This window comes from Pundamilia nyererei, unplaced genomic scaffold, assembly GCF_000239375.1.
Source record: "Pundamilia nyererei isolate P.nyererei 1_Seehausen unplaced genomic scaffold, PunNye1.0 scaffold00024, whole genome shotgun sequence".
Taxonomy (NCBI): domain Eukaryota; kingdom Metazoa; phylum Chordata; class Actinopteri; order Cichliformes; family Cichlidae; genus Pundamilia; species Pundamilia nyererei.
This window is the reverse complement of record NW_005187425.1, coordinates 5118771-5134503: the sequence shown is the minus strand read 5'-3', so window position 1 is coordinate 5134503 and position 15733 is coordinate 5118771. Positions and strand designations below refer to the sequence as shown.

Genomic DNA, 15733 nt, shown 5'->3' with positions numbered 1-15733 from the left:
CTGTCCACAGCCTCAGTGTCCATACCTTGGATGTTCAATGGTTGCAGTGGAGGATGTTTGTGCCTGCAAAAGTCTACCACCAGCTCCTTGATTTTACTGGTGTTAATCTGGAGGTAGTTCAGCTGGCACCAGTCCACAAAGTCTTGTGTCAGTTCTCTGTACTCCTTGTCGTCCCCATCAGTGAATAGGCCGACTATTGCAGAGTCATCAGATAACTTCTGCAGGAAGCACTGGGTGGAGTTGTGGGAGAAGTCTGCAGTGTAGATGGTGAAAAGGAATGGAGCCAGAACCGTTCCCTGTGGGGCCCCCGTACTGCAGACGACCCTGTCCGACACACAGCCCTGAGTTCTCACATACTGTGGTCGGTCGGTGAGGTAGTCCAAAATCCAGGTAGTGAGGTGATGGTCCACTCCAGAGTTCTCCAGCTTGTCCTTCAGGACTGTGGGAAGAATAGTGTTGAAGGCACTGGTGAAATCAAAGAACACGATTCTCATAGTGCTTCCAGTGGTCTCCAGGTGAGCGAGGGAATGACGCACGAGGTGAATGACGGCATCATCCGCACCAATGCCAGGCTGGTAGGCAAACTGAAGTGGGTCCAATGATGAGCTCACCAGGTGCCGAAGCTGAGCCAGGACCAGCTGCTCCAGGGTCTTCATCAGGGTCTTCATACATAATGTAGAAAAGACTATTGCATATGTCAACATATATAAATATATATATATATATATTTTTTCTCTTTCAAACAAAAGTCACTGAGATTAGATTGTGAAATTGTCTTTTCCACATACTGAACTGTAGCACTACAACAAATGTTCACTGACATTAAAGGGCACCCTAACATGTTGCCTGTTAAACAAAGCTCATTTAGACCTCATTTAGAAAGTTTGTTTCTTTCCTACAATCAGCATTGTAAGAGGGACTCCTACTAGCAGATCAATACAACCTGTTTCCTGCATAAGCAAAGAAAGACAACTGGACATCTAATAACTTGTTTACACACAACTTCACACATAGAGATAATGAATGACTGAGAAGGAAACAGAAAACTACCTATGCCAGGCCAATGAAGGGACTTGTAAATGTGTTCCGTTGTCCTTGACAGAACCAACATTTTTAACAAACAGCTTCTGTTCCAATTCAAAACCCCTGAAATATATTTATATGCATTCTGATTCATTTGCTGTTTATTCCCTGAAAACACTGTAACCAATAAAGATTATTTCCAATCCGTCCACCTACATGTAGAAACCACAGATTAAAGGTCTTGTGCATATTATTCATGGCTGAGGAGAGAAAAGCAGGTTCTCCTTGTTCTCTTTTCTATCTATTTTCTCTGGTTACGAGAAGCAATAAATCTGGGGCCTGGGTGAGATTATAGAGCTGCCCTTAGCTGGAAATGAAAGCTTGGTGTTTATCCTGCTGGTCAAGCCTCCTGGGTTACACAGCAAGGCAGAGCAAGTGGCTAATATTTAGAGGGTAATAAAAACTAATAGGAACATGCAAAGACAGTTCTTTCATCTCAGGTGAACAGGAGTGTAGATGTAGTGTTGTTCAAAAAAAGAAAAGTCTATAACAGGAGTAGGTGTCTGCTGTTTCACTTGTGTCTTTGTTATCCATTCTTAGGTTTAAAATGCACTTGTAGTTGCCAACTGGCTACGTTCAGTGGGAGAGGATACCAAAAGGCATTTTGAGGCTACGGAAATATGATTGTCAGAGGTATTGTAAGCAACAGCAGCCTTGAGCCTTAAAAGTCAACAGTGCTGCTGTCTGCGTGTATTCATCTGAGTTCAGGATGGCTGATCACAGACAAACAGTGCTCAAAGTATTGTTTGTCTGTTTGTGTGTTTGTGTTTGTGTCTGGTTTCCCAAACTGTACCAAGTTGTTATTGTCAATAGTAAACATGTGATTGAATGCAAAACATGAATTGTGTTTGTAGGTGTGTGTGCGTGCGTGTGTGTGTGTGTGTGTGTGTACAACTGCACAGAAGAAGGCAGAGTTTCATCAGTCAAATAGCGGAATAGTGTGTTCAGTGAACGTTTTCAGGTATTGACATTCTACAAAGCAGATCATACATAGAATTAATCAGAAACGTCATACAGTCTAATCAGACTGTTTATATAAGGTTCGAATCATATTTATAGCTTCTCTCGACCCCTCAAAAAATTTGACAACACTACAAGTGAAACACGGTCTTTAACACAAGCAGCAAAGCAATAACACAAAACCAAAACGTGCTGCTATTACAGATACCCTGACTCATCTGCATACTTGTTAATGAACAGACCAATCAGAATATTTCAAAAGTGCTTTCAGTGAATTTTTCTAGGTTCTGCTATATCACAAAGACAATACCATGCATCAGAATAATGGTGGGATTTGTGAACATTTAATGAGCAATGCTAACTGCCAGAACACTAGAGTTGTCTAATTCTTGGAGTTAAGAGATAAGCAACATTAATTTTTCTTCCATTCTGTATGGAAGTTTTTTTGGTCCTGCACTGAATACCTACAGAGCCTTCACCATAATGGGAAGCATCATAGAGTTTATTTGTGCTTGTGTATGATTTGTGCATTGTGCTGCCATCACAAGTAAATCTGAACTAATCATTATAGACTATGAGCTATTTAATCTTGAACAATTTACTTTTACTGAAATGCAGAAAAGAAAAATTAATACTGGACCAGCTGTGTGGATGAAAGAACTATGGAAATGAGAACACAGCATAGCTCTACACTGGAAGAATACTAGGTATTGCATAAGCATTCTGAGAAAGACAGACAATGACAGCTTATTACATTTTATGGAGCAACTTAGTATTAACCAATATATTGTGATATACTACTATAAGGTTAGAAGTGAAGCAGCTATTTTAAATCAAGCTTTAAATTTACACTGTTGCAAGTAAGACCCAGCGAGTGGTGCACAGCATAAATTTGCAATATGTTGTTGAAAAACTGACAAAAAAAAAGGCTGTAGGCTAGTCTTTAGCTAAACTTTAGGTTAGCTGAATTTAAATCCTTTCTGCAAAGCAAAGCATTATTATTTTATTTTCTGGAATCCCTTCTTTTCTCTGTTCTTCCTCTATATTACAATACATGCAAATTAAAATGCAGCTTGCAACAATGTCATAAATTGGTGATGTGATTTGAAGATAAGTAGACATGATGTCACCACACCCGAGACTTGGGAAAGAACATGTTCATAACCAAATAAATAAATATATAAATTTGCTGTGGGTTAGAAGTGTCAAAGGTGGTGGGCTTTGCTTTCAAAAGGTCAGCATAGGGTCAAAGCCAAACTCTGAGCAGAAAACCACATAGCTACTCTCTTTATCTAATATAATGGCTCTGTTCTGTGTGGTGTCACTGACTTGCGTGCCTAAAACCCTGCCAGCCAGAAAAGAAAAAGAAAAGGAAGAAGAATAAACTGTTGCATAAAACCAATCTTGCACCAAATTAACTAATTAACTGGTATCCACCCTAGAGCAGCAGCACCAGAAAAGGAAAGTCATACTGGATGTGTATGTAGCAACTGTTTGCAGACAAGTTCACTACAATTATTTTTCCAACTTACTAAATATGCATGAGCTAACCCTTCCTCCCACGGGAGGAAAATCACGCATTTTGAGTGAGATTCAGTCGGGAGTTAATCATCTGTATAAACCACAGTGTGGCGCGATGAACAACACAACACACAAAAGGTGAAGGGACTCTCTGTTCTGTATGGTGTGATGCCTAAAGCCTCACCGTATCTATTTTCTTTTTTAACCATTTAGTCTTATATTAAATGTTAGCTTAGATAAACATCCTATCTATGCCAAGCTGCGCATTTATGGACGTCTATTAAACTGGTAAACTTTCAGGTATAATTCACACATACATACACTGACACCCACCCCCTTTTTTCACTCCGCCCGAAAGACGAGTGTGGTTTCCTCACTGCGCCTCCTCGTCAGATTTATCACTTGGAGCTGAGGAGAACCAGACGCAACTTTTCCTTGTGAAGAAGTGCCGAAGGACAGAGAAGCAGTCGTCACATCAGCACGCACAGTTTAATCAGTGAGCAGCAAAGCTGAGACCTTGCGTCTCCACCGGCTGGATTGTCCGTTAACAACCACTTTCAGCTTGCGCTCACACCTCACTAAGAGCGGGTAATTAAACTTTGTTTATTTATTCTTTTATCCTAAACTTTAAAAACACGGAACATTTATCAATGTTTGCTGGTAAGTGCCTGAAATATTATTTCAATTTCACGCTGAATTTCATCTATATATTTCTGCTTTTTTCGGGGGGGGGGGGGGGGGGGGCTCTTTTTTTTCCAATGACAGCAATAAGTAACGCTCCTATGAATTGATTTGTATGGTTCTTATTAGAAAAAAATTTCATTCTACTTTTTTGTATCATTCTCCCTGCTTTCTCTCACATTATATTGTGCGCTGTTTTGGGTCAGTCGGGTTAATTGCATTGCACTAGCTTATCACTACAAATCCGTTTTTATCCTGTTAAAATGTGCCCTTTTTCCTGCGATGGGTTGCCATATTTAGTGTTTCTTACCTCATGTGCAGGGGCATTAAAGTGATAAATTTTGCAAGAAATAAAGGGCACTGTCATCAGGATCAGCCTTGTCTGTTATGTTGGTTTGCAGTAAAGTGACAAGGTCCTAATAAATCACATAAAATCACCGAGTAGATGTCTTTACCCACACACATATTCATCAGGAAAAAATCAAAGACATGTCACACTTGCCAACACGATTAAGCGTGAAACATTGCGATCATGTAATTTGTTGTGATCATATCTTGTTGCCATGAATGTGACCCTGCATGAGTAATGCTGAGTTGGGAAATGTCTTTTCCAGGTGAAGATGTCCTTTTGTTTCCAAAGAAGACGCAGCATGCTGAAATACTTTATCTTCACGCAAACATCTTAGCTCTGGAATGCATTATGTACCACAAAGTATGAACATTTAATACCTAATTTATTGGATCAAGTTGTTCTCAATTTAAAAACCAAACAAACCCAAAGAAAGAAGGATTTTCTGCTAAGATATGGGGGAGTCAAATATCAGCCTTGTGGTAGGACCTTCTAGAGAGATGCAGGAAAATGTCAGAGAAGGCAAGCTGGATCATTACATGGACAACTATGACATGGACTATGGCATCCCTCCAGATGAGATCCCCGATACCACACAGGGTCAAGCCTTCTTTGTTGCCACCATTGTTATCGGTGTGGTCCTTGTCTGCATCATGCTTGTTTGTGGATTGGGAAACTTCATATTCATTGCCACACTGACAAGATACAAAAAACTCAGAAATCTAACCAACCTGCTCATTGCTAATTTGGCCATCTCCGACTTCATTGTGGCAGTCGTTTGTTGCCCATTCTTGGTGGACTACTACGTGGTTAAGCAGCTTTCCTGGGATCATGGATTGGTGCTCTGTGCCTCTGTGAACTATCTCCGTACTGTGTCACTCTACGTGTCGACAAACGCATTGCTTGCCATTGCAGTTGACAGGTGAGTTTCTCAATCTTTTCATTTGTCTGTATGTCTGTGAGTGAGTCTGCATGGGTGTGCAATTAGATTCAGTTCTTTTTATTTGAAAAAAATATTTCATTTTTGTGTATAAAGTGTATAGAGATTATATAACTTGGAAAACTTTGAAAACTGTACACTGCTTTATTCAGCTGTAATGGGATATATGAAAACTCTGTGCAATTCTTTGTCTTTGTCTTTTGAACTTGAGGTCTTTACTTCACTTGAAAACAACATAGTATGTTTCTCTGAGTGATAGAGCCAAGAGCTTATGATGAGTGTTTGAATGCAGAGGTATCAACCCAAAAGAAAAATACAGATATGCTTAATAACAAAAAATGAGAGTCTTTATTGGGCTGTTTAAAGAAGTCTGCAAGCATAATCCAACAGGGAAAAAGCATAAATACAAAAACAAGGATCAGTAAGTTGCCTGAATCACACCAGTTGGTCCCTATTTGGAAGAGTAGCAGGTTTACTTTGAGCTCCTTGCAAATGACCAAGCTTCTCATCCTATATCTAAGGTAGAGTCAGCCACCCTTCACAGGAAGCATTTTTTTAGTTTTGCAACTGTGATCTTTTTCTTCCATTCACTAACCACAGCAAGTGACTATGGGTGATGGTGGAAATGTGGATGGACAGTTAATATACAGCTTTGCTTTCATGTTCTCTTCATTATCACAGACAGGTACAGCATCTACATTACTTCAGATGCTGCACCAATACATGTCTCATTCCCTGGCTCTCTCCTTTCTTCATTCTTGAACAAGGCCTCACGATACTTGAACTTCACTTTGGGCAGCAACTCATTCCCAACATGGAGTGGGCATGCAGCCTTTTTCTGCCAGAAAACCATGTCCTCAGATTTGGAGGTATTAGCTAGTTTAGTTTCACTTCTCAACCACCTCAATGTAAGCTGCAGGCCATCATTTGATGAAGCCAACAGAAAGACATAATTTGCAAAAGGCAGATATGAGATTCTAAGACTACCAAATCTGGCCATGTGAATCAGGTAGTCAAAGGCAGAGGCTTGGTCTCATCCCCAGTTGTTGAAACAGGTTCTTGGGATATGGAATGTTATTGCTGTGGTGGGGAAGTAACCTGAGCTAGTGATTGAGGTGTTACCACCGATATATTGCCATGCTTGCCTCAATGAGCAGCTTGGGTTCTGGAGCTAGTCTCCTGCAGAGAAGCTGAACTCTGGAGCTGTCCAGAGTGGGGAGGGCAATGAGCCAAGCCAGTATACTTATATCCCACCCTGCTCAGTGCAGTATTCCTCAGAGTTGCTTTCTTCTGCCTTTGGACAGGGGAACAGATCCCAGCTTTTGTTTGTGCTCACAAATCAAATGGCAGTTCAGAGACCTTGGCCATCTTGGAGCTCATAGGTGGGAGATCTTTATCTCATCTGTTGCAGAGGTGGGAAATCTTCACCTCTGGCAGAACTTGGGCAGCATTCTGATGTAGGCTAGGGACACCGTCTCAATGAATCATGTTCTGCTCCTCCACTGCAAGGAATTGTGGCTGTTGCTTCCTAGTGGCAATTCTCAAACCAAATTATGTGTCACGGCGAGTGAGAAGAGCCGTGTGGAAGAAATGAAGGAGGATCCAAGCGCAGGCAGTCGTGAAGGTGTGAAGGTGGTTTATTGAATAAATGGCAAAGGAAAAATGGCAAATGAAGACAAACTAAACTATACTGGAAAACAACTGAACTACAGCGCAGAAACCAGAACACGAACAAGAAGGAGGGCGAGCAGAGGCAGACAATGGTAGACAGCAGGGAACACATGGATGAAACATGGTGAATACACAGACGGACCAGCACCTACAATGACAGAGGACACGACTTAAATACACACAGAAAAACACAGGGGGAATTACACACAGGTGGTGGACACAGCTGGGAATAATCAACAAGACAAGACAGAGGTAAAACTGGACACACTCACATGAGACACAGACCTTCACAATAAAACAGGAAACGAGAACACTACACCAAGACGCAGACCTGACACTGAGAGACAGACAGACAGAGAATGACACATGGAACCTGAACTAAACTAAACGTGAGATACAACCGAGAACAAATCCTTAACATGAATAAACAGAAACATAGAATTCTAATAATAATCATCATTATAATAATAATACTCATAGCGCCCAAAACCACAACAATCATCCAAAAATAAACTAACAATCAAAACTCAAAATACTGGGTCGAAACTGACCCAGAACTGTGACATTATGGAAGGAACTGTCAAGTTGAAGTAATGATCCTATTAAGTTTGGTTCGCTTGTTTAGCCCTTAAGGCAAAAGGAACACACATCTGGCATTTGCTGAAGAACTGTGGGAGGTGTTTGTAGAGGTCATGGTTTGGTCAGGCCTTTGGTTGGCTTCAAAATGATTCTGTCAAACCATCAGACAAGTCAAAAGCCAGTTTCCTTTAGGATCTGGACATTGCGGGGGGTACCCTGGTTGCCTCTGCAACATCAGGTAGATGGTGGGTTTCCACTTCAGGGGAATCACGTGCTTCAGACTTCCTGAGAAACACTTTGACCTCCTACAGGAGAGCAAAGTCCAACTGCTGGATTTAAGAGGAACAATGTTGTTCCCTCCCTAGCCATTAAACAGTAGACCACCCATTTTTGAAGGAACACAGAAGTTTGCTTAGCCAGTCTATATGTGTTTTTTAGATCTGAAGAAGGCGTTCAGTGAGTATGTGTGTCATGTGGGTTGTGCTTTGACGGTATCAGGCACGTTGTTGCATGCTATTTGGTTCTTGACCAAACTGACAATTTGGTTAACATTATCAGATTGTCAGACCACCAAAATAAATGTCACAAAAAGCATATTGATAATTTTTCCCTGCGCACCAGGCATAGCGGAATTGACTCAGTATGTGCCCAGTATGCCTTTTTTGCTCTCTTCTGACCACTACTCATGCTAGGGTCATCTAGGTCGGAATTCTCTCCAGGACACAGGTCAGATTGACTACTTCTTCTTTTCAAATATTTATCCATTGCTATTGCTGCTTGTCTCACTCAAAGCATGGCTATTATTTAATTTCTTCTTCCTCTTCTTCTGTTTTACTGGGCAGTTTGCAAACCATTTAATTAGAGCAGGTAGTTGTACTGCCCTCTAGTGGAAGAGAATGTAATTGTTCTGCCCGTTACTCAGGCCGGATGCAGCAGGTGTAACCAGATAATCTTCCACGGCACACCTATGTGCAGAGGTTGGGAAACACTGCTCTATATAGTATAGTCTTGTACCTTTGTGCAAAAGTTAACCATGGCTCAGATTTATTTTCAAGTGGTAGTACATTGTCAATAAGGAAAAAATATTTGTTCACTCTATCACTAGTGCTTTAAAGAGCACATTAGTAACATTGGTTAATTCATTTTTGACTGCTCATTATCTGAAGAAGCTCAGTATAAACAGATCCGCTTAATATTCTGTTTAGCATGCAGCAGGTAGATATTCTGCTATGATGAATCTTTTTCATGTCCATCTCCATCTGTCCTAGTGATATTATCTATTCAGTTTTCTGGCACATCATACGCATGCTATACTACAGCATACAAATGAAATGAGCAGGAAATACTTACATATCAAACATTCAACATTGGCTCAGCAGAAAGGTCATCCTACTAAAAAATGCATTTCAAAACATGAACATTTTTGACTAGTAGTCAAGTAGATCAGTCTCTCACTAGCAGTACTTTATCTTAAAGTAGATATCAATAGTATTTTCAGATAGCAATATATCTTCCTTGCATCATCAGCAGATGCCGTAAGTGACTAACTGGTGAACATAATAAAATATTTGGCAATGAAGGCACGAGATATGTTACATAGCAGCTGGAAAATTTTTAAGTAAAAAACAGGAGCCGTGCTTAAAGAAACTCAATATTCATCTTACTGGTATGATGATAAACTTGTTTCTAAATAATTGACAATTCTCATCCCTATAACATCTGAAAAATGATGTATATTAACTTCAGAGATATTTGTAACTCTCCACGGTCCCAAAGGGGCCATCTTTAAGTTAAATATAAGGTATTTGGTAAATGTTAGGTAAAGACCGTCTTCAAATGTAAAAAAGAATAACATGAAACATGGCAAGTGAGCATATCAGCAATATTATATTTGGTGAGTAAATAGGAAAGGACAAAAAAAACCTCTCTGGAGGATGCAAAGTGTAGCCATTTCTGTCCCCTTCAGACTTATATGCTTGAGGGGCTTTTAAGAATACGCTATTAGGCCACAGGTGCAATCATTGTGAGTGCTCAATTAAACAGAAGCTGTTTAAAAGCCTTTTTTTTATAGCAGATAATGAATTTGACGTGTGGGAAAGCACAGGTGTAAGAAATAAAAAATAATGACGAATGAATTTCATTTAGCTGCTTTTATTTCAGGGTTGCATTGTGGTGACTGTAGCTCATGACGTAGAGCAGGGCACCTACTAATCAGAAGGTTGTTGGTTTGATAACTGGCAGCTTAAGTCTGTTTGCCAAAGTATCACTGAGCAACATACTGAACCCCAATTTGCTTTCCGATGTGTTCGTCAGAGTATGAATGTGTGTGGCTGTTAGATAGAAAGCATTTAGGTGTCCTGAATGGGTGAATGAGGCATGTTGTATGAAGTGGTCAAACAGGAAAGTGCCATATAGGGACCGTTCCATTTGTGGTCCCTCAGTAGGTCAGAACACAACAGAACCATACTAAATGTCTCTTATTTTGTCGTATCAGAACAGCTGCAGTGAAAAGGGTTTTTTTTTCCATTTTCATGTTAAAAAGGCCCTTGGAAATAACACAAACAGACACACACAAAATTTACCCATCCTTAAAACTATTGCAATATGATTACATACTTTAATTGGTGGTTGGCCTAAGGGAAGCTGGTGGCGCTGTTAAAGCCGTGGGGCCATATTGCCATCATGGTTTTTATCTACTTTTCCACTATGAGGGAAGGATCGCCGTTAATCAATACAAAGTTTCCCTGAAATCACCTTTAATGTATGATGCAACATTTCTGTGATGTAATAGTGGTCACCATACTGATAATGCTCTCGTTCACATCGGGGACAAGGGGTAGCACAATTTTTGGGTCTTCATCATCTGTTTGATGTAAAACCAGGGCTGTCATACATCAATATATAAGCATTTTTTATTTAAATGTGTAAATATTAAACTTTTAGCTGTGTCTAGAGGAATAATTATAATATAAATTATTTTTAAAAAGTAATTATTTGTAGCAATAAACATTTTACTGCCTCTGTCTTCCTTTACATATGGACATACATATTTCTTTTATCTGTGTTTCCATACTAAAATGACTTCTGCCAATATAATTTTATATTTTCATACAATTTTAGATATAATTCTTTGTAACTATGGCACTTCCATAACACTCAGATTGCTAAATATGCTGTTTAATATTGCATAACAGTTGTCTTGTTTTTCTTCCAGGTATATGGCCATAGTCCATCCTCTGAGGCCTCGTATGAAGTACCAAACTGCCTACTGTCTGATAACAGGAGTCTGGATTGTTCCCATTCTGATATCAATTCCCTCTGCCTATTTTGCCTCTGAGACCATGTACCCTCATGGAGGCGCCACCTCAAACACTCACAAAGTCTTTTGTGCCCAAATATGGCCTGTGGACCAGCAAGTGTACTACCAGTCATATTTCCTGTTTGTCTTTGCTGTGGAATTTGTTGGCCCTGTGATTGCCATGGCAATGTGTTATGCCCGAATTTCCCGCGAGCTGTGGTTCAAAAATGTCCCAGGTTTTCAGACAGAGCAAATACGGAAGAGGCTGCGCTGTCGCCGTAAGACAGTGATGGTCCTGATCGGAATCTTGACCGCATACATCCTGTGCTGGGCACCGTATTTTGGATTCACCATTCTGAGAGACTTCCACCCGACACTTATCTCCCGCCAGAAGAACTCACTGGTGGCTTTTTACATTATTGAGTGTATTGCCATGAGCAATAGCATGATAAATACCTTCTGTTTTGTTAGTGTCAAGAACAACACAGTTAAGTACCTGAAGAAGATTGTACTGTTGCGCTGGAAGTCAACTTATACCCCTAGTAAGACTGTCGAGGAGATGGATGTGAGAACTTCCTCCTTGCCAGTAACAGAGGAAATTGAATGCATTCACCTAAGGTGAAGAGAAAAATTGTCAAACTAAATATTACTGACATTTGGGTCTCTGTAGTAGACTGCTGAGATTTGGACATCAAATCTTGTGCTCAGATTATGGAAACTGTCCAAGCTTCACGAACCGCACGGAACCACTGAACTGACTACTGGGCCATTAGGCAGTTCCATATATATTCCAAATACCTACAGTATTTCTGCATTATGAGAATGTGATCGTTGTGCTGTTCATACTGTGGGTATTAACTGTGCATTGTAGATTATTGTCTCATCTGTATACACTATATTACACTGAAAACATGTGAATAATAGCTGCTGCTGCCCTAACTGCCCCATCCAAAATGCTTATCTTGGTATTACTTGTATAAGTTCTGAACAAAATCAAATAAGTGTTGACACCAATTTTAAAATACCAAATACCATTTTTACTGTGTGTATATGTGTGTGTGTGTGTGTGTGTGTGTGTGTGTGTATAAGTGCACATTTTATAAATTCCATGAAATTACAAATTCCATGCCATTTAAGTATATCTAAGTATTGAACATTGAGCAAAGTTCATTTTAACAACTGAATAACCCAACAAAGACATATTTCCATGTCTGCTGAGTGTAAAGATACATTCTTTTCATCATTTCCGCTACAACAATCAATATATTGCATGCTTATTTGTAGAACAGTACATGTTATATTTCCTGATGGTAATAAACTATAAGAAACTGGAAACAAAGGCTATTTTTGTTTACCATGCTGCATTTTTTTCTATGTGTCCCTCAGTTGCCTGTGCTATTATTGAATGTATTCTTTATCACAGCGAAAGTTTTAAATATTAAAGATTGGAATACTTCACAGCTTGTTTTCATTTATAGACATAGAAGCAGTGAGGGGCTAAAAGACAATATCTTCCTTGGCAGCCTTCCAGCATCCAAGTAAATTTGTTTGATAGAGAATAAAGTTTAGTGAGATTTATTTTTGGTCATGTTGGTAACCACCACACTGACGCACAAGGGCTATAATGAATACTTAATGTGCTATTCCTCCAACTGTGAGAGTGAGTACAAACCTTATACTCCCGTATATTTTCTGAGTTGGTATAAATAATGCATATGGGTACTTTTATCGGTCCTGTGGGTATGTAGAGATGTACAGTGAATGATACCAAGAAGAGCTGAAAAGTGTGAAATAGCCAGCACGGCTCCTTAAAAATTACATTTCCATGTAGCTAAATGTTATGTTATTATTTAAGTTTGTGACATTTAACAACAATAAGTGATTGATGTGTATTTGCTATTTTTGGCCTTTCTTTTCTACTGACATTTCTTGTAAAGGAAACAATCTGATATTAGATGGGGTGGAACTCGTCACCCTGGTAACCCTACTGTCTGTATATAAAAGATGGATGTAGCCTCTGTGATTTAACTCACTGCTTTGTGAAGTCATGTTTTGAAGGCTGGATTTGAGCATTTTTGCTGTTGGCATCTTGGATTTTTGTAGTAAATGTCACATAAGAATCTGATTGAGAAATCTGAGGATAATGTACACTCAAAGGGTAGTGACTTGTCAATCAAGATAACCATATCCTAAAACATACCATGCTTTTTTTCTAAATAGACTTTATTTAAAAAGCTATCAGACTTTACAAAATTAAAGTATTATGTTAAATAAGAGTTGAAACAAGTGACTATAACCCAAAACACAGGAAAGTATCTGCTGATGTCATAAAAGAAAAACGTGGCATTGTGAAGTTATTTCTTTGAACTATGCTTTTTCACTCATTTTCGGCCCAGTTCTTGAACCTGACCATTCTCAGGAATAAGTTCTTACTAGCAGCCTGTGTTAAAAACACATCATTTTCTCCCATTTCATTAGTAGAATATATGAAAAATAACAAAGCTAACAAAGACAAAGAGTTTGACAGACATGAAATACTATTTTTAGAAGAAGGTCCCATTAAGTGACCACTCAGGATATCTCAGCATGGTGTGCAGTGTCCCTAAAAAATTGAGAAAAACAGACAAGTGGAGGACAATAGAAGAGGTGGGCGATCTAAAAATGACTATCTACAGCAGAGGGAGAGCCACTAAAAGCCACGACCTTAAGAAAAAGAAAAAAACAACAAGGACCAGACTAAGATCTGAGAGATGCATCTGACTCTTCAATTGATACATATACTGCTCACCAGAAACAGACAGTGGATGTTCTGTCATGGTTTGGAACTGTTTTTCACCCAGTGGTTGGGGATCTTGTCAAAACTGATGGAATTACAAACACAGAAAGTGCCATCAGCTACTGATCCACCATGCAATACCTTTTTTAAAGCTTCTGAAAGGCAAAGGCTTAATTTTAGTATAACAATGATATGACACATGGAGCCAGTGCAGTAAAAGCATGCCTAGATAGACAAACACACAATATAGTCTCCCCCAGAGCTTTGACCTCAACATTATTGGAGTAGTGTGTGATCATCTTGACAGAGAACAGAACAAAAGTCAGCATCCAAAGAAGTCATTCAGTAAGCTCAGAGAATTTTTTCTGAAGACTTCTTAAAGAAATGATAAGAAAGCTTGCCTGAGCCAATTTAGGTGATATTGAAGAATAAAGTGGCCATTTTCAATGCTGATTTTCAAGCTTGTTTGAATTGTACAGATTCTGTTTTTGTCTTTTTTTTTAGATGTCTTTGCACATTTCAATAAATTTTCCTTTCCCCTATTTTCCTAGCAAAATATGAAGAAATTAGTAGTCACTCAAAACTGCTGCATAGTGCTGTATACACATTCAGCCAGAAAAACTTTTTCATACTGGTCATTACAAAGAACAGAAGTCTAAGGCATATCGACATTAGTTTCACCTTTCAGGCCTATGGGTGTTTTACATACAACCTAAAAAAATAGTCGTGCTGCCTGGACCTATTATAACTATAGGACATATTTAATGTTTTCTGGCATTTCCATAATGGCATTTGTCCTACTTTATTACATACTGGGCACAGTACCTCTTGCACCTACAAGGATTTGTCAATATAAACCTGATTCCCAAGTTAATATTGACAAAGGTCGGTTGGCCACCTAACCTTGTATCCGTTGTCACCATCAGCAATGCACCTGGAAAAATGGCCGCTGATTAAAAGGCTTTTTAAATGTTGATAATGTCTGTGTCAAAATCACTGTGGTCACAAGAGCCACTCTATATGGGCAATTTCAGCTAAACATTACAAGGACAGTTAAGCATTAAAGGATTTGCTCTTCTAAATAGCAAGCTATCTTTATAGTGTTGACCTTTAGGGGACCTTTAGTGTCCATTGTAGATTAAGCTAGTGCATGTTAAATCTATTAAATATCATTCACTTTCATTTAAGCTCCTCTTTGGAAGAGACAGCAGTGTCAATTGCACAGTTATAAGAGATAAGTAAATGCTCTAAGTGTAATAGTCTACAAAACAAACTGCATGAACCAAAACAAGCTAAGCTAAGAAGTATTAGCAACTTTAGATCAACTGGGCCAAAAATAAATAAAGTGTGATTAGCACTCTTGCCTTACAGCAAGAAGGTCCTTAGAGGGAATCGTCTACTTTCTGGGGCCATGCTAAGTGGAGCTTGCCTGAATAGGCTCCCTGAGTGAGTTCTTCCTGAGTACTCTGGTTTCCTTCCCCAGTCCAAACTGAAATTAATGCGGACACATTTTCCTAAACAACTTTTTCCCCCCCATTTTCCATTCGGTCTTTCAGTACCCACTCACTTCCTTTAATTGCCCTATTTCCCAGTGTAAAGCATTTAAGTGAAAATATCTAAGCAAAAAGAATTCAACAGCATGTCTTTAACCATTTACAGGGCACTCACTGAAATACTTGGAAATTCACATTTTACATCTTAGAGTTTAATTGGATAATGATGTCACTTATAGGTGACTTTTTGATGATTGGCTGGGAGAAATCAGTGTGGATAATCTCACAGAGACAGGGAGGGAGACCAGCTTGGGTGTCCACTGAAGGTACCCAAATACGGTTTCTCACCTGATAAACAGTTAAGCAGGGAATTGCTATTGTT

The 15733-nt window shown here is 39.3% G+C and overlaps 1 protein-coding gene across 1 annotated transcript; it reads left to right on the top strand.

Moving 5' to 3' along the window:
- The first annotated feature begins 3977 nt into the window (after window positions 1-3977).
- On the top strand, window positions 3978-11865 carry prokr1b (prokineticin receptor 1b). Its single transcript, XM_005727495.1, has 3 exons — window positions 3978-4152; window positions 4860-5516; window positions 10999-11865. The coding sequence occupies exons 2-3, from the start codon at window positions 5050-5052 to the stop codon at window positions 11702-11704; spliced, it is 1173 nt and encodes a 390-aa protein (XP_005727552.1). The 5' UTR covers window positions 3978-4152; window positions 4860-5049; the 3' UTR covers window positions 11705-11865.
- Window positions 11866-15733: the final 3868 nt, after the last annotated feature.